The sequence below is a fragment of the Pseudopodoces humilis genome, chromosome 23, assembly GCF_049639895.1.
Source record: "Pseudopodoces humilis isolate 2021_Gansu_Grassland_sample_001 chromosome 23, ASM4963989v1, whole genome shotgun sequence".
Lineage (NCBI taxonomy): Eukaryota > Metazoa > Chordata > Aves > Passeriformes > Paridae > Pseudopodoces > Pseudopodoces humilis.
This window is the reverse complement of record NC_142222.1, coordinates 1965081-1984274: the sequence shown is the minus strand read 5'-3', so window position 1 is coordinate 1984274 and position 19194 is coordinate 1965081. Positions and strand designations below refer to the sequence as shown.

Below are 19194 nucleotides of genomic sequence, written 5' to 3'. Positions count from 1 at the left end.
TTAACAGGCTCTGCAGAATAGGAAAAAAAGAAGTATTTTTGTCTGGTTTTGCTTGCTAGTAGCTTGAAAATGGGGAGGTGAGAAACTTGTGTCAAATCTTGAAGTATAATTTTGCAATTAAAAGACTGAGGAGAAAGTGTGATCTGAAGACCTTCAGTTTCCTTGCCATGACATAAAATTAACAGCTCTCTTCATTTTCATTCTGGTTTAATATTCCTGCAGAGAAGGAAGCAGAAAGAGCTCCCTGGGCTGGTTTCAGTGGAATGGAGGAGCTGTTACTTAGGCAATAACAGGATACAGGCTGGGAGGGGTTTGGGCTGGCATTAGCTGGGTAATGTCTGCACAATGCTCTGGATGTTATAATGTGATATATATCTAAAGCTAAAAACAGAGAGATGCTCTCTGGGAGATAGGAAACTGTTTAAAAGCATCTCCTGATTGGCTTCCCAGAAATTTTCAAGGTCGTACATGCACCAGCTTGCAGGGATGCACAGCTGGCACCTCAGCACTAAAGGCAGAAGAATCTCAACTCGAAGGCTGTTAGTGAACTGTGTGGGTAAAAATAGAAGGATAAATTGAAACTACCTGAAAGTGGAAGAAACAGCTGGGAAGTGATAAGAGAAAGCGAAATGAGTGAAGAAACTCTTGCCCATCATTGTGGTGTCCAAGTGCTTTATAAGAACTTCAAATTGCTCCTTCCTTGAATGTACCAATTTTCTTTTTCAAACTGTGACAATTTGGCATCCTCCATCTACCCTGAACTTGTCTTCTCTTGCTAAGAATCTGCTCAAGAGTCTACTCCATACTCCAGGCCTAAATTTTATTACAATTGCTGGGTCAAAAGCTCTTCTAGGAGTAGCTGGACTTTTACCCAGAGGCTGAGTGAGTGCCAAAGGCTTTTATGGGTCAATTAACCATAGGTTTTATAAAATAAATATAAAACAAATAAAAATAAAGTAAAATAAATTTAAAATAAATTAAAAATAAAAAAAAAATTAAAAAACCAAATAATTAATATGGTAGGCAAAATTCTAATTAACCCCTAATGACTTACCTTGCTGCATGGGCACAATCAAGCCACAAAAGTGGCAAGGCAAAATGTTGTCAGAGCTACATGTCCAGCAGCGATCTGTCATGTTTGGGCTTGGGAGTCCTCTGGAACACACTGACAGGCACTGAGAGTTGGGCTGAAATGACAAGAAAACAACCTGGTTGTCAGTGTCCTGCAGTGGCTCCCTGCTGGATCCAGGGGGTGGAGTGGCTTGAGCAGATGGCAACTCACCAGACTGTTTTAGTTGCCTTCTTGGCTTGTTCAAACAGTTTTTCATTGACTCTGATTACAGGCATAATGCCATCTTAGATAATGCCTCTTGATAAAGGACTTTAAGGTCCTTAATTACTATTATTAGCTATTTGACACCATAAAATAGAGGTCTGCTGTTTTAATGCCTATTTCACCCCTGTCTGTAGGGTGTCTGGAGTGTCCTTAACAAAAACAGGGAGGTGGAACTTTTGGAGCCCAGTCAGAGGTAATGTGTGCATGCAGCATAAAAATGTGTGTGTGCACATTTGGATATGCCATTGTCCACAGCTCTTTCACTCTGTGTTGGGAGAGCACTGAACTGAGACATCAGCCTGTTGGCAGGGGCACGAAGGCTGGCAGGTTTCTCTGTTTGGGGATGTCCTTTGTTCAATGTTTGAATCGTGTGAAACCTTAATTAGCAAATAAGAAGCTTTGGCCTTCCCTTGCAAGTTCTGAAGCAGAATTAAGGGAAGAGCCAGGATGTGCCAAATGACACAACAATCCTGGCTCCGAGGCTTTTGTTTTGCTCTGCTGCCCTGCTGTTTTGAGATGCACTTCCCACTGTATCAGCTGCTGGCAAAATGTTCCCCAAGTTGGTCCGTGTTTGATGCTTTGGTGTTGCTTTCTCTGTACACAAGAATCAAACTGCTGCAGTGCTGGGGATCCTGTGAGCAGCAGCCTTTGAGCTGAGAAGAAAGCAGCCCTTTCTTTGCAGGGGAGAGGTGCCCCTGTGGCGAGTCCCTGCCCGCAGTGCACCGTGCTCTGGGGGCCACACAAGCTCCTCTTTCCACAACGCAATCTGGGCCTTCCTGGAGCAGAGTCAACATTAGTCACTTCTTGCAAAGCCACTCCTTTCATTTGATCTTCTGGTATTAATTACTTGCACTTCCTCTTGTCACAACGCTGGGATTTTTTCACTGCCCTGGATGGAACTGCAGAGAAATCCTTTACCTCCATTCCAATGCCACAGTGGTTTCTGTCTACTAGAGAGCACAGAATTGCTTTTATCAAATATATTTCTTTCCCCATTGTTTCCTGATGACAGATACTACTCTTAATCTACACAGAGACAACACTTTGAAATGGGAGATCTCTATTCCCATCAATTGTTGGTACGTTGATAAATCATAGCATGTCTCATTTTCTGAATGACACATGTCTGGATTGCAGTCTGCCTCTTTTTTGTCACAGTTTTTCAGTGCTAACAACAGCCTTGCCAAAGCTCATCTGTTCCCTTAGTGTGCACTCCAGCAGGCTGATTAATTCTGTCACACTTTCCCTGTATAAGGCATAATCAAACAGGTTGATAGAAATCGTAAAGGACGTGATATTTTTATAAATATCCAAGGCATTGCACTTATTTTGTGACTGCCATTAGCTGTGCCACCTTGTTACTCCTGGGTTGGAAGAGCATCAGCAAAGTCTGCCAGGAAAGAAGAGTTTGTCACTGTTCTTTGTGGGCCTCATGTGTGATTGTGCCACCCTTCCACGCATAGGGAAGCCTTGCTTAGGAGAATATCAAGAGTGGAGGGTGCCTTATGGTGTTTTCTTCTCTGTCTTTCAAAGGCAACTGCAGGAAAAGTGGGGGACCACTTACCCACAACCCTTAAAATAGCAGTGAACGTGTGTGACGTGCCTCACTTTTCTGGGTTGTGCAGATCCCACTATTAATAACAGGAGCTGAAATTATGGATTGAGCAGTAATGTGAGCAGCACTTCTGAGCAGCTTTAAACCTGTCATGGGCTCCCTGAACACAAACATCCAGGGGTAAGTGGCTCAGCAGAAACATTCATTAATTCTCTTATAATGGGCTGGCAGAATTAAACAGGGGTAGCCCATAGCTCAAATGAGGTCTGAGGGATGCTCCCACTTCCCTCGCTGCCTTTTTTATAGCCTGGGCAGTGCTGTCCAAACCCCGTTCCCGTATCTGCCACAACCTGATGTACAGGTCTGGCGTTTGGCACGTGTGGGTGTGCAGAGTAGGGCTGTCACTCATGCCTGCGCAGCAGTGGCTGTCACCCCCACGCTGTACTGTCACCAGAGCTCAGCCCTCTGGGACAGAGGGACGCGCTGTTCTCTCCCGTGTCCCCGCCCCGCTTGGAACTCACCAGGAAAAAGGAGGGGATGAGGTGTCCGCTGCTGCCGGGAAGCAGCAGGGGATGATGCCAGGGCACGGGCCTGGCTGTTGGGGCAGGGGCAGCTGCTCCAAAAAGTCAAGAGAGTGCCGGGAAGGGCAGGTGTGAAAAGAGAAGTGCTCTCAAACTGGAAATGAGGAAAAAAATCCCGATCATCTCACTCTGAGAGTCCCCTGGCCACACCACACTGCAGCCCTGGTGAGCCCTGCCTTCATTAACATGTCCCTTCAACAAGGGGGATGATTTTAATTTCATTAATTTTATTTTTTTTTAAATGAAATATTTATTCTCCCTAGCAGTATTCCACTACCAAGTTCATGCTGGCAATAGAGTGGGAGTACAGCTTAAATGACAAGAACAGGAGGGACCTGGTAAAAATCTGCTCCTTTTCTTTCCCCCAGAGTTCATATAAATCTGTCACCCTCTGCTACCACTCTAAGCCACTTATTTTCTAGAAAATGTGGGATGTGATAGAAGTTTCAGTTTGTATATTGTTCTGTTGTTCTTTGAGGAAGCCTTTTGTACTTCTTCTTACTCTCTGATAATATCAGAATCAGACTGGCAGATAATGATTTGGGGTATTTCTCTCATTCACCAGTTCACTGTAATTAGATATGAAACCATTTAGTTCTGACCACTGCAGACCTGATTGAATCCTCTTACTGCATCTGGATCTCTCTCCTGCTTTCTACTCTACTCAAATATTTGGGATGTGCTCTGTCACACTCCTGTCAGGTCTGTCTGAAGCAGGAAGGGGTAAAAGTTGTCCTGTGTTTGTCCAGTGCCAGGAACAGTCCTTAAAAAATTAACAGTATCCAGGGTGGGGAGACATGTATTGCAGAAAGGGACACAGATTTAGAGGCCAACAACAAAGTTGCATTTTTGGCTTCTGTCTTAGTGAAGGTGAACCAGGAAATCCTAAGGCCTTACAGTGCTCTTCTCAGAAGGGTTTTTGAATCACTGCAGCAGCTCCTCTGATGTTTGGCTCATCCCTTTTGAGTTCAGGCCTTTCCACTGCAGCTCCAAACCCCTTCTCCTTGCAGATGCCTGCTGAAGGCTGAGCTGGAGGGTGTGGATTTTCCCCTGTTCCTGTAGCCTTGGACTGCAGCAGCCCTTGCAGAGCCCGAGAGCTGCTGTGCTGCCAGGCTCCCGCAGCTCCTGTGCAGCAGTAAATACCTGCTTTGCCTCAGATCCTTGACAGTGATGCAGAGACACTTACAGATATTTGCTAAGTGCTTGTGAATTAGTTTTTGATTAGCGAATAATTAAATAAATCCCAGCAATCCAAAGGACACGTGCCCAGTTCGATTTGCATACGTAGCACTTCTCTGTGACAAGAGAGGAGCTCAATTCATCTAATGCAAGTCTAAATTCGCTGTATCTTAATTTGATTTACCTTTGACATAGCATTTAAATAGCAGCAACATCTATAATCTTGTGCTCCCCAATAAGGCTTCAGTAAAAACTTACTGCCAGATCTAATCCAGAGTTAGCACACACAGCCTTATCTCTGGGTTCCTGCTTCAGTGCCTTTGAGAACATGCTTAATTTAATCTGAACAAAGACTCTGCCATCAGGAGCCTCCAGCCTGGCTTTCCAATCCAGAGTATCTTTGTGATTAAATTTGGTGCAGGCCATGGTGTGTACAATGGATCCAGTAAATGATTTTGAAGTGCTTTTCAAAAAAAATTCTGCTGGTTCTTGGACACCGTCTGTACCTCTGGGACATGAGGCATGCCACTTCAGCTGAGTTTTTTTAAAGTATCATACGTTTTCCTTGGAAAGAGGTATGTGTTTTTGGGTTAATAGGAAATGTTAGCCATCATTATGAACCATCACACCAATCCCTTTTCCTTCCCACAGTGGAAGGAACTCCTCACTAGAGGGGTCTGCTTCCTCATTTGCACCAAATACCCAGTCAGCTGTTTGTGACTATAACTATAAGCTGGTGGTAGGACCTGACTTGTAATTATAATTTCAGTCATTCATTTTTTTCATGATTTAGTTGTTATTAAACCCCCTATACTGCCTGATATCCTCTATTGCCTGAGAGTGGGATTTGTGTGAATTACATGTAGAGGTTCTGTCATGACATCACAGATAAAAATAAAATAATTTTGCAAATTAATGTGGTAATTTTTGTGGTGGCTGCAGAGGCATCAGGTCAGAGTGTCCTGGCAGGGTCCCTCACTGCTGGGTGTAGACAAAACAGGACTGGCAGTGTCGTTTCAGGACTCTGGTGAGCTTTGGTACTCAGGAATTGGCTGTTGCTCTCTAGTAAGAGCCTGAGGATAAATAGTCCTGGAGAAATTGGCCTGCAAACCAGCAGGAATTGGTGTGGAGCTGCCTTACCCCACAATGAAGCTGCTTCCTGCTCTAATTGCTTTCTCTAACTGCTCTGCCAGTCTGGGGCTGGCTGTGTCCCAGTGCTGCTCGTTCCAGACAAAATGAGACTCTCATTATCTTTGTAATACAGAGGAGAAACCAAAACATTAAAATATTATTACTGGACGTAAGGTCACACAGGAACATGACAGAGAAGTCAGGAATTAAACCCCATCTCCTCAGCTGAGAGTTAATACTTCAAGAAAGGAGTCCATCACAAACAGAACACGGCTCTAGGAATGCCATGGAATATTTCACTTGATCACAAGATAAAACAGATTTCTCCAGCTGTTTCTGGTATTGCCAGCTTAAGCTTTTGATTGACATGTTGCCATATTGTTGAATTCATTCTCAAATGTTTTAAAGAGTTTATTTTCTTTCTAAACTGAAAGCTGCTTGGTGAGGAACTATGTTGAGAAGAGATGTAAAGGTAGGGTAGGAGTAAGAGGATATATACATCAAGGCAGATTATATCCTCTTACTCCTCTGCTACCTTTACATTTACCTTTACTCTTTAAATGATAAATACATAACCAGCAGCTGATGGGTGAAGTATATTTCCACCAATTTAATTTATATTTTTAAAAATCACTTAAGTTCTCTTCCTCATCCTCATAGCCTATATTCCAGAGGTAAAAGGTCTCTTTGTGGCAGATTTTATGCTTGAAAATGATATGGTTTTTTTATATGCCACAAATTTAAGATAGAAAAAACAATTCAGAAAAGATACAAGGAGGCTTTATGGAGCTTATTTCATTTCTAGTGTGTTTGCACTTGGGTTACACGAGGAGAAATTTGGCCTTGGAGCCCGTGTCTCTGTAAGCAGCATTCCTGGCTTTGCATATCAGATATGAAATTTGTTTGGAATGTTTGCTATAAAAATACCTACGCATGAACTTACATCAGCGAGAAAGCAACTCTGGCTTGACCTTTCTGCAGCTCCGATGTGGCAAGATCATTCCGTGCAGAAACAGTAACTTAGGGAATGACTCGCAAGTGGTGTTTTTACAGGCTTTGTTTCAGTGCAGGAACAATCCTTGGAACAAGCTGCCCTTAGAAATCAGTGTTTTCTTTCAAACTCCTTATTTTCTGCTCGGGAGTGACCCAGGGTAGGTTACCAGGCTTAATGTTGTAACAAAGCCATTTGGGAAATCCTCCCATTCTGTGTCAGTCCTGGGCTGAATACTAAAAGCAAACATGCTGGAGAACAGCAAAGGGCAGGGGTGGTTTTGATCCTTTTACAATTCAGCCCGTGTTTCTGTTTCAGACAGTGAAAAGACATTTTAATGGAACAGGAACCTCCTACTGACACCCCATGCCTGCAGCCCTGCGACTTAGAGGACTTTTTGAGGAGAACCCCCGTGCCCTGAGAGGTTTGAGAGAGCTGAGGGGCTGCTCCCCCTGAGAGGTTTGAGGGAGTTTGACCGTGTAAGGTTTGACAGGCTGATCCCCTATGAGTTTTTTGGGGGTTGAGGAGCTTATTTTCTGTGTGGTTTAAGGGCATTGAGGGGATGATCCCCTGCGAGGTTTGAAGGGGCTGAGGGGCTGTTCCCTGTGCGGTTTGAGGGCACTGAGGGGATGATCCCTGCGAGGTTTGAGGGGGCTGAGGGGCTGTTCCCTGTGCGGTTTGAGGGCACTGAGGGGATGATCCCTGTGAGGTTTGAGGGGGCTGAGGGCTGATTCCCTGTGAGGACTGAGGCTGTTGCCTGTGCGCTTTGAGGGTGCTGCGACTCTCACCCTCCCATAGAAGCCTGGGGCTGTTCCGCCGGAGGCCCCATCGCACCGCAGTCCTTCTCCTCTCCCCGGTGCACGCCACGGGAAGCGCTGACAGCTTTCGCAAGCGACACCTTCCGAAGAGCCCGTGCCGGGGCAGAGCCAGGTCCTTCCTCGTCACAGCTCCTTCTTCTGCGGCCGAGGAGCGGGCCCGGAGCCGTGGAGGCACCGGCGCGGCCGCAGCGCTGCAGAGCCCCGAACGCTGCGGCTCCCCCTCAGCCACCCCTGAAGGGACGCGCGACGGCGCCTCCGCGCGGGCGGCGGGAGAGGCTGGGGGGAAGGGCCGGCGCTGGCCAATCACAGCCCCGCCCTGTCCTCCTCGCGCCCCACGTGACGCGGCGCGCGCGCCCCACGTGACCCGCGATGGAGGCTGCTGCGGCGGGGCGGGCGCGCGGCCGCCGCCTCCTCCTCCTCCCGCCCCCCCCGGGCGGCCCCGCCCCCCCTCCCCCGTCGGTAGCGGCTCCGGCGGGCGCCGCCGCGGCCATGGACTGAGCGGCACCATGGGCGCCAAGGAGTCCCGCATCGGCTTCCTCGGCTACGACGAGGCCCTGCGGAGGGGTGAGGGGGGCGGCGGGGAGGACGGGAGGGTGGGTGGAGGTTGGTGGGGCGGGGGGGGGGGCCGCGCTGCCCCCCGCCAGCGGGCGGTGAGGCGGCACCTCCATGACGGACCCCGCGCGGAGGCACTTGCGCCGTTCGGGGGCTCCTTCCCCCCACCTTTCCGGCCACCCCCCCCCCCCGTGGTTTTTTTATTTATCTTATCTATTTATTTATTTCTCTCTCTCCCCTTCTTTAACGCGGCCCCGGCAGGGCCCGGTCCCCACCGCCGGTGCCGTCCCCTCCCCGCCGCCCTCGGCCCGGCCTTCGCCTGTGGCTGGCCGGCTGTGCGCGGGCAGCCCGGATAAATCGGGAAGCGCTGCCATCCCGCTGTGACAGGGCTGTCACCCAGCTCCCGGCTCTGCCGGCCCTCCCGCTCCTCGTGTTTACTTCCCCGTGCTCGGGGATCACGCATCTGCAGCTCCGCATGGAAAGATGGATGTGGCGTGCGTGCCTCGGGGTTGATGTCGCTCGGTTGATGTGAGCCCGGTTTAGGGTCCTCCCGGAGGATTTAAAGAGGAACTAGCCAAGGGAAAACATAAACAAGCTGAATGGTGAACGCTTGCAGCTGCAGGGCTCCAAGGCGACAGTAAGCTACACCCTGGAAGCTCCCTGGCTCTGGAACTGATAGCCAAGTCCAAGGACAAAGAGGGACAGGAATTTTCAGCGGTAAATGGTTTGCAGGAAGGACAGGTGTTTGTAATTGTTGCCCTATTGTGCGTTCACGTGATGCAGTGCAGGTAAAGCAGCTCACCTGTTTGATATTTAAAGCCCTGATAAAATTCATAAGCTCAAGCCAATGTATAGCTGCCCTTTTTATTCCTGCTTGCATGTGAGAGGCATGTCAGGAGTGATAAGGGAGAACTGGGAGGAACCACTGGGTGTTAACTGAAAAAGAAACAAGTTGACGTGAAATGGGGTTTTTGTTAAATATTTTCTAATTTTTTTTTTTCTGCTGGAGCCTCTGAGGGATGCCATGTCAGATAGGAAATGGAGCAACGTAGTGTCAAGCAGGAGAAACAAACGTATGATTCAAAGTCACTTGCACTTGCGTTGCAGATTTTAAACATAACAGCCCTGAAGAATTTTCCCTACTAGTGAAAGTATAGGAAGTCTTTGAAAGCTTTGGTGCACGTATTTTTAGAAGAGCTGGAGTTATAAATGCAGCTTGGTAGAGGTGTGAAGTTAAATATATCATGAAGTGTTTGAAATAAGCTGTTTGGTGGAAAATACAGTCATTTGGTCACGATGTATATTCCAAAGTTCCTAAAGAAGAAAAAAGAAGTGTTGTGAATTTTAAAGTTAAACTCTCACACTGCTTCAAAATCAAGCAAGTTGATTTGGGTGCTTCATAATTAATAAGATTGATTTCTTCTTAATAAGAAATTATTTCTGTGTGTGTAATAATATTCATATTATTGTGAATACAATACTTGCCTTTGTTATTTTTTTTTGATGTTTTTCTTCTCTATGTGAGACCTTCAATACTGTTTTTCTGTAGGAGACGAGAAAGGTTGTTTTAGGCACTCTGTTATAAATTGATGTTTTGCTAAATAACTATGTTGTTTACTTAACCAGTGAATCACTGTATGTATAAAACAGTCCAGTTATCAAAACATTATTTTTTAGACCATTCTTACTTCCACAGAACCTTGTTGGTACTTGTGGCGTTTCTGTGGATGCAAACAGAGATAATGGATAAACTTAAACATTAAGAGAAGAAAGCCAAATATATTAATCTCCAGTTAGATCAACCTTCTCTAAAGTTGTTTCCTGGTTGTTAAATGCCGAGAAAGTTTTGTATTAGGTGCTATTTGTACAAATTTTTCAACTGGGAATTCTTCATGAGTAATCAGTAGTGGTTACCTGTACTTGTGGTAATCATTCAGAATGCTGTGATCGTATTTTTGAGTCACCCATTTGAATTTCAGTTGTTCAGAAAAATGGTGCTTCTGTCAGCTTCAGAAAATAGGGCTGACTTTTAAGCAAATTCGTTTATTGCAATTCCATTTTGGTAGTAGCCAAAGGTTGTGAAGATGAGGGGGGTTGTGGTTAAAGGCTCACAATATAAATAACTGTAGCTAAAATGTAACTTCTGTTCAAGGAGATGAAAGTGCCAGTGCAGGCTGGTGCTGATGGCCTTTTCCACCCTTGAACAGGAGACAGTCCTGCTGTTTTATTTTCCTCCTTTTCCTTGGCACAGGCAGCTGACACTGCTGTGGTGACGTGGCCGTGTGGATGGGTGAAATTGTCCTGTGTCCACCAGTGCAGGTCACAGGAGTCTCATCAGCCTCCCTGAGATCTGGGTCTGCCTCTGCAGCCTGACTGTGGAAAGCAAGGGATGCTATTTTGGACATCTCTTTTTATGAATTTTGCCAATTGTGGTCATCTTATTTATAGTAGCCAGAGGCACAAAGTAGTATTGCTGTGGAAAAGGTATGAGAAGTGAGGAGAGCTATTCCTGACCCCACAGACCTCCTTCCGAGGATGGATTCTTTGTGAGGAGATGAAATCCTTGGGCAGGTCATTAGAGGTGAAGTCAGAAGTGCTTTGTTCCAAACTGAGCATGAAATTGTCAGTTATTTTATCAAACTAAATTTGTGGTGGCATGAACTGGTACTGTGGCTCTTGAGCTCGTTGCTTTTTTCTTAGGCCTAAACTCCAGCAGCAATTTTCTTCCTAGAGCAGTGCTGCAAATCAGCCAGTGTCCTGTTCTGGTGGACTTTTCAATGTTTGTCTCTGATTTCCCACTCCTCTCCTACCACTGTGTCCATCAGGCTGTCTGGGTGCTCTGGCCTTGCCAAGGAGATGGTGCTCTAAAGCCTGCCTTATCTCCTGCTTCCAGTCTTGACACCCAATTCCTCAAAGAGCTGTCTTTGGGCCTGTAAAACTTTATAAGAAGAAGAACTTTTTATCACTATTGTATTAGCTCCAGCACAGCAGCTCCTGCACTGTCCTGTGTTGTTTGTGGAATATTTTAATAAGAATTCTAGGAAAGAGATTCCTGTGTGATATTGGTGGCTGGTTTATTTCAGATCCCTATGGACTGTATTTTCCAGTGGCTGTTAATGTGTTCTGCTTCAGTAACTTTGAGAGGATAAACATAGACTGAGCATAAATTTATGTAGATACTTGTGAATTATGAAACTGTAGAATCTGTAGTCAAAGTTTCTGTGGATGCTACTTAGAGCAGGTGTAATTCAGGCCATTTCCACCTGAATTATCTATGCTAAATATTGACTCATGGAACCACTTAAAATAAATGCTGGTGAATAGTCATTGATCTGTCAAATTTGGGCCAGAGAGGAAGGCAGAGTTTTCCTTCTGCTCGAAGCAAGGTAAAATTTTTGTTTCATGAGTGCAGGGTAGAGGAAGGGGAGCTGCCACAACATCAGCATGGTCAGTGAGCGTAGAATTTGGAGAAATGGTGACTGCTGATAAATCCATTTAATTGTGTTTGGTCCTGTGCTCAGTGATCTCTGAGAAAAAGAGCAAAATGAAAGCAAAATGAAATAGTGCTGCTGTTGGGAAAATGTACATGTAGTTAAAATGCCAGCTAACAGCAAGGCAAAACTTGCAGGTGTATCAATTCCACAGGTTTTGCCTCTGGAGAGCTCATGGAATAGTGGTTTTTAAAGGCAGTTTTCTTCCCTGGTTGTGTGTCCCTGAGATGGTACCAACTGGAGAACACCAAGCCCATCAAAGTAACAAAAACCCGCTCTAACCCACAAGGAGGTTGGTGAGTGTGTGCCAGTAATGACTAATGTTGTGTGATGGGCAGAGGATAAATCTTGCTAATGACCTTTTGTGTCTTGATTGAATTTGAAAAATAGCTACATTTGTTTTATTTAAATCAAGGCAAATATATCTAGTGTCTGATCATTAACATCCTCAAGCGTACAGATGTCATAAATCTGACAAAAGGATGATGGAAAACTTGTGCAAATATATAATCATCTAGTTGAGGCTGTCGATCTCAGCTTGGTGACAAATCCATGGACTCAGCCCTTGGGCCCATGGAAAACTGCTTTTTATTATTCCAGATTATGAAATTAACTTTTTAAATCCCAAACATCTTTTTAGGAAAAATGATCAGGGAGCCATTTTAGTGGCTTATTCTTTCTGTATTCCATGAAGGGGATTGTTCTGCTTTATTTTCTCTCACAGCTGAAAACCAGAGCTTGACCATGATAGGGAGGTGAAGGTTCTTCAGGATATGTTATTTTCTAAGGGTATAAACCTGTGCTTTTCTGAGCCTTGAGTTTCAGAGGCATGTGGTAAAAATGCCTAGAAGTCTCTCAGCCTTTTTTTTTTAGCTATCAGAATGAATAGAATCCACTGTGGAGACAGTCTAGATTCTACAGTGAGGCTTGTTATGTCAGCCAGTATTTGATGGCTTCAGGGCTCTGTCATATGATGAAAGCAGGTATGAATGCAGAGCTTCACACTTCCTGTTTATAAAGCTGCAGAGCTGCAAGTGGCCGCTCAAATTCACAGAGCAGTAATTATTTCACAACTCTGGCATTCAGTTGTGGTGCTTGTTTGGGAGGGCACCTCAGTAGTCTCTGCTGAACGTGTATTTCAAAGGCAGGAGTGACTTGGGGAATTCTGCTGAAACTTCCATGAACTGATGAGAAGATGTTTCTTAGAAACATGGACTGGTTTGGGTTGGAGGGGACCTCAAAGCTCATCTTGTCCCACCCCCCTGCCATGGACACTTTCCATGAGAAGGTTGCTCCAACCTGGCCTTGGACACTTCCAGGGATGGGGCAGCTTCTCTGAGCAACCAGTGCCAGGGCCTCATGACCCTCACAGGGAAGAATTTCTTCCTAATATCCAACATAATCCACTCTCTGTCGGTGTGAAGCCATTCCCTCTTGTCCTGGCACTCCAGGCCCTTGTAAAATGTTTCTCTCTGTGTTTCTTGTTTAGGTACTGCAGGGCTGCAGTGAGGTCACCCTAAAGCTTCTCTTCTCCAGGCTGAACAATCCCAGTTCCCTCACCCATTGCTTCCAGCAGGGCTGCTTCATCCCTCATCCAGTCATCTTGGTGCCTTCTCTGGACTCGCTCCAGCAGCTCCAAGTCCTTCTAGAGTTGCACCTCAGGGCTGGGGGCAGCTCTGCAGGTGGGATCTCGCCTGAGGGGCAGAGGGGCAGAATCCCCCATTTGCTGCTGCCCACGCTGTGGGGTCAGCCCAGGACACAGGACATGTCCAGCCCCTCCCAGCAGCACTCCCAAACCCTTCTCCATACAGCTACACTTGATCTGTTGGAAGAGAGTCAGTTTTTAATCTGTAATTCTTCAGCTGCTAAATTGCAGCCACCACTTTCTCCTTTACCTCAGGTTCCAAGTTCAGGGAAGTGAGCCCAAGGAGTTTCAGCCTCTTGCTTAGAACTACCCGAATTATTTCCTATTGGAAATGAGGAACATTGGTGAAGTTAAGTCAGCTAACGGTAAATTTCCTTTCCTGAAATACCTTTTGTGGTTTTTAGAGGCTCTTTACCAGTGAAAACTTTCAAATTAGGGATGAATATTGCCTCCTGCTTAGGGTGCTGCAAGTTCTGTGGTTCTGTGGGAGCTGATTGCATCCTTTTAGGAGGTTTTTGGTAATTCTTAGATGATCTAAGTTCCCAAGCATGGCAGAAACTTGGTGATTGCTCAAGTGTTGAATGTACAGAGAGTGATGCAAGTCAGAGAAAAGAGGATTTAAGAACATAGGTGTTTCATAAATAAGAAAAAGTTGATCATCTTAAAGGAGAAAACCCTCAAAAAGTTGAATTATGATTCAGTAAACATTGGGAATCCTCTGGTTTCTCACTTCTCAGGTGAATCACATCTCTAAATACAAGCAGGCTCACAATACTAGCCACAGTTTTGTCCTGTCAGCGTGTTACTGGAGATTCCAATCAAAGCAGTCAGGAAAGCTGCCAGGGGAGTTTAAATAGATATTATTCCAGCCATAGGGCTGGAGGTCACAGGATAAGCTGAACAAATCCTCATTTTGAGTGTTAAATATCTTGATATAAGTGAAAAGACCACTATCAGGCTATTCTGTATGTAATACATTTTCTTATCTTGTTGTAGACTGAAACTGAGTCCTCAAAACATTTCTTTGGATTATAGATTTTATATATATATGTGTATATATATATATATATATAATAGATTATATGTCTATGTATCTCACAGGTCTTAAACCTTTATTTCCTATATTTTAATCAATGACATCAGTTGTTTTATGGTTTCTAATCAGATTCTAGTTTTTCCTCCTGTAACATCAGGCTTTTTTTAAAATATACATGCCCAGAGAAAGTTGTTGAACTTTCATCCTTAGAGATTTCCAAGCTCTGCCTGGACAAAACCCTCCAGAAGCTGGTTTTGAGCTCAGCCTTGACCCAGTTTCAAGCACAAGGGTGAACCAAGTGACCTCCTGAGATACTTTCCAACCTGATAGATTCTATAAAATATTTCTGTTCAGGATGAATTTTGTAAAGTCTTGTTCTGATGAAGTCCTAAATCTACCTGACAGTATCCTACAGAAGAAAAAAAAAAAGGACGAAAATAGAAACTAAGAAGTTGTTCAGTGTGAGATGAAGCATCTCTAATGAAATGTGAAAGTAAAAAAAATAAGAGGGGACTACTTTGAATCCTGTTTACTTGACTTGTAACAGTTTCAGGCTTTCTGGCTGCTGGCACTGTGGCAGGAATGAGTAAAACAACCCTCACCCCTTTGCTCTGCTCAAGGGAACTCGGCCCACTGTCTCCTTTCATAAAATAAGTAAGGCATTCAGTTCTTTAGTACTCAAGAAAATGAAATCAGATTCAAAAATGGGCCTCTGAAAGGATGACAAGCCTGTGAGAATGAAAAAGAACATAGCATTAACAAGTAATGTGATGAGGTGAGGCATGAAGTGTCTATTGAATTCTGTAAATTAGGATTATTGTATGACTTCTGCTTTGAGGTAGGACTGGTTAGGATTTTTCTGTATTTAAAACACCAGGTGTTACTAATATCTGTCATTCAAAAAGTGTCACTATCTTCTGAAAATTGAGTGTATCCTTGGTTAGGTGAAGCCATACATTGGTATAAATCATTTGGTATGTGGGAGGTCAAATGAGTCTTGAGCTCTTATGACATCTGTATGACTTCAGTTATTAATTATTATTAAAATAATCCTGCTCTGTTCCAAGAAGTTCCAAATACTGTGAGCATACGGAAAGCTGATGGAAGAAGGGTAGGATGAGTGTCGCATTTTCAAATCACAGAGTTGTTTCTGTCCACTGACTTTAGTTATTTCCAAGTCTGATATAAACCAGAACTGCCCAGTTGGGGGTTTTTAGGGTCTCCTACAGGCCTCTTTTAGGGCTCTTCTTTGTCTGATGGGTTTCTAGTTTGAGTTTCTGTATAGAAAAGAAAGTTCTGTGGGTTAATTCTAATTAAGACTTTCAATTTTTAGTCATTTAAAAACAAGTTATTTCTTAATTTGTTCCATTCCTTGAAGCAGGTGCTTTTTCTATAAGTTGTACTTAGTCTGAATTATTGTGAATGTCCATGTGATATTTGCAGTATTGAAGAGCTACAAAAAGCATCTTTAACATTTAATTTTCATATGAAAAGGTCATTTACATAATGAGACAATGCAGCCTTTGGGCAAAGATGAATGTAGAAGAAAAATCCATTAAGGTAGATTCTGCCTAACAGTTTGAAAGGGCCTAATTCACCAAACTTTGAATGCTGGATTATTGCTAGCACAAAATTCCCTGCTTGCCTAAAAAAAGTGGCAAAATCCTAATGCACATTTTCTTTTGTGATTTCTTCAGGGACACCGTACCTTTGTTAGTGATGACTCCATATCTCATAGGCTCTGTAGCTTTAATGTTTGCAGCTGAGCTGTGTAATAGTAGTTTTCATTTCTTTTTTTTTTTTTCCATAATGAATTTTAACACCTCTGAGAAATGGGGATTTTTATGGGGTTGTATTTACAGCTGAGCAGGGCTGACCTGGTCCCTACAGGTGGAGCTTATTTGGAAAGTGCATCACTTTGAAATGCTGCTTATTAAACGGATGTAAAATCTCTTCTGCATTTCTGATTTTTAATGGCTATAAACTGAGTTCATATCTTGGTTTGACACTAAATTTGTCTGCATATGGGCTTTGTAGTAGTTCACCAAATCTGCTTAAAAACCGGTGCGAGCTAGACAGAATTTTTCTATGTTAATGTATTAATTCATTAGAATGGCAATTAAAGGAAATTCCTTAATTATTTTAGCATATTATGGAATGTGCCTAAATCCCAGAGATGTGAGACTCTTGGTTTAATAATCTAAAAGTTTACCAGAACCATTTTTCTTATAAAAATATGGTAACATTTGCAACAGGGCCTTTATTTGGTGTTGAATAAAAGGAGATGGCTGAGAAAGGTTTGGACAAGGGCTAATCAGGCAGTTTGTAGTGACCAGGGTTTATGTTCCACTGTATAAATGTTATTTAATGTGGGACTGGTGCAAGCCCTGAAATAGCTGCTCACTGAGTCACTGGAGTGCTCAGCTGTCACAGGTAGGGTGACTTGGCAGATCCAGTGACATGCCCTGATCTCCAGGGTGGTTAAATCCTCCTTTTAACCAGTCACAGCCCAGGACAAGCCTCTCCCATCCCATGGAAATGTGGTTTGGAGGTGACCTGTGCTTCCCATGGGCTGTGTTTGGGGCAAAACAAGGTATTATTGGTGGTGGTGCTGAACTGCACAGGGTCATGTGCCCACCAAGGAGTTCTCTCCAAACCAGAGTTCCTGGGACAGGGATGCTCTTGAAAAACCAGCAGGGCCTTGTGGTGGGAAACACTGGACAGACTGAGATGGGCAGAAAGAATGTCTGGCTTTGTCAGACACTGCAGTTCTGACTTTTGGAGTGGTTTTAAATAGGCACTGAGCCAGTCTGTACCTTAAAAAGAGATCTGACTTCCTCCTGGTCAGGCTGTGCAGCCACAGGCCCAGGCAGTGGGAGCTGCTCTGAGCCAGGCACTGCTTCCAGCCAGCAGCTACAAAGGCAAAAGGAATTGCTAACCTTTATTTTGATGATTTTTTTTTAAATGTCCAAATCCTTTGAAGCTGTTTCACTTAGTTTAGAGTCTGAATTGGGCCCACAAGCGATGAGAGGCAATGTCACCGGGCCGAAATAAGAGAGAATTGCATTCTGTATAAAAATGTAGGCTTCATCCTTTCCAAATAAAACCTACTACAAGCCCTTTGGAATTCTTCCTCAAAACCAGTGATTTTATTCACATTGTATCTGTCTTTTTGTTAGCTGGTCTTTCAGTTGTCATCCGATCACATTTTAATTTCACATTAAGTATTTAATATAGAATGGATACTTATGTTTCTTTTGTGTTTTGAATGGATGTTCCTTATCTCAAATCTGGTGATAATGGCAGTGCTCAGGATTTGTGACAGACTCCAGAGCTGAAATATTTTAACAGGAATTTCTGTCTAAGAAATAGATATTCTAAGGTATATCTGATCTAAGCTTGCCCTCTTCCAGTTTGAACCCATTGCTACCACTACAGTTCCTGATGAAGAGTCCTTCTCCAGCTTCCTTGTAAGCTCCCTTCAGATGCTGGAATTGTTTCAAGTGATTAATTTTACTCCATTAGTTTGCAAAATTTCTTCTTTTCAAATTCTGAGACCTTGAATGAAATAAAAAAGTGGAAGAAACACAGAGCCCTAAGCAGAACAGGAAGTACCAGATTGAATAAGTCTGTGGATGTGGGGGAAAAAGAACTGAAAGTATTGGGATAGTAATTATGAGAACTTGAGTTTTGCAGATTGAATTTGTTCTAAAAATGAACTTGAATGTGGCATCATGAATGTATTTTGGGCTGAAGAAGCACTTCTTTTCAATCCCTGTTTCTAGCTGTTAGGTGTTATCCAGAAGCAAAATCTTACTCTGGAAATTTCCTCGTCTTGTCAAGATTTCTTGCACGTTTTCCCTCATGATGTGATACAGTTATCCTGGATTTTAGTTTAAACATTGAGAAAGTGGATTTGCACTTTGTACAGCTGAAACAGGAGTGCTTTAGGATGAATGAGCAGCAGTTGGTGCAGTCAGGGCAGCCTGGATTTTGTGCCAGGATCTTAGGGAGGGTTGTTAGCAGTGGAAGAGTAGAGAACTTTTTGGTCCCTGTTTTCCAATCCTGCAGCTAACAACATGATTTGTCTTTGCCTAAAGAATTATAATTGATCTTTTTGCCATTAACCAATTCCCCACTTTTTTTGTTGCCTGCAATTCAGTGTTGTCTTCTGATCACCTTGGTTAAAGAATTGTGGTGTAAATGTGTTGTGAGAACTAATGTTATTTTTAAAATAATGAGTAGATTGTGATGTTGATAGGGCAGAGCAGGAAGAAACCCCAACATGCACTAATTCCAGTGCAGAACACAGGATAAATATCTGCAGAGGCCACAGTGTTACAGAGATAGAGGTTGAAAAGCAGAATAGAAAATATTTGATAAATATAGAATCATAAAATGTTCATAATTTATTATGTAAATGTACTGCTGCTAATAGAGACTGTAATGTCCTTGAGGATATCTTGTGAGTCTCTCCAGGGATTCAGGGAGAGATTCCAGCTGCTGCCTCCGTTCAGGGCACTGGGGCTCTTTGGTGTAAAGTCATTCTGACACCTTTTCTGCTGCTGTGGAACAATGGGCAGTGTGTTTGTATGAATCTCTGGAATTGGAGCCATCCCATCCATCCGAGCTGCTCAGTGGCACTGGAATGACTGGGAGCTGCTTTCCAATGCAGCTGTTCCAGGGTGGATCTAAAGATGCTGTTTCATCCTTCCCCATGGAGAGCCTTAGGAATCATGTACATCTAATGCTGAATATCTTCAGTGAGAAATTCTGTAATGTAAAATTAGTATGGCATCTTTCAGGATAATACTAAATATGAATCCTGGGTTGTTAATTGAGGATTCTCTTAACAGGAGATGCAGCAGTGGAGATTGGA

The 19194-nt window shown here is 43.8% G+C and overlaps 1 protein-coding gene across 4 annotated transcripts in view; it reads left to right on the top strand.

The window, feature by feature from the left end:
- Positions 1-8043: 8043 nt before the first annotated feature.
- Positions 8044-19194, top strand: part of USP32 (ubiquitin specific peptidase 32) — a 62156-nt gene continuing 51005 nt past the window's right edge. For 3 of the 4 annotated variants that reach the window (XM_014254982.2, XM_005525914.3, XM_014254981.2), the window contains exon 1: positions 8044-8155. In XM_014254982.2, coding sequence (XP_014110457.1) covers positions 8098-8155 — 58 coding nt within the window. In that variant the 5' untranslated portion in view covers positions 8044-8097. Of the gene's footprint in view, positions 8156-9010; positions 9217-19194 lie in introns of those variants that run through there. The other variant, XM_088066117.1, reaches the window with a different exon arrangement.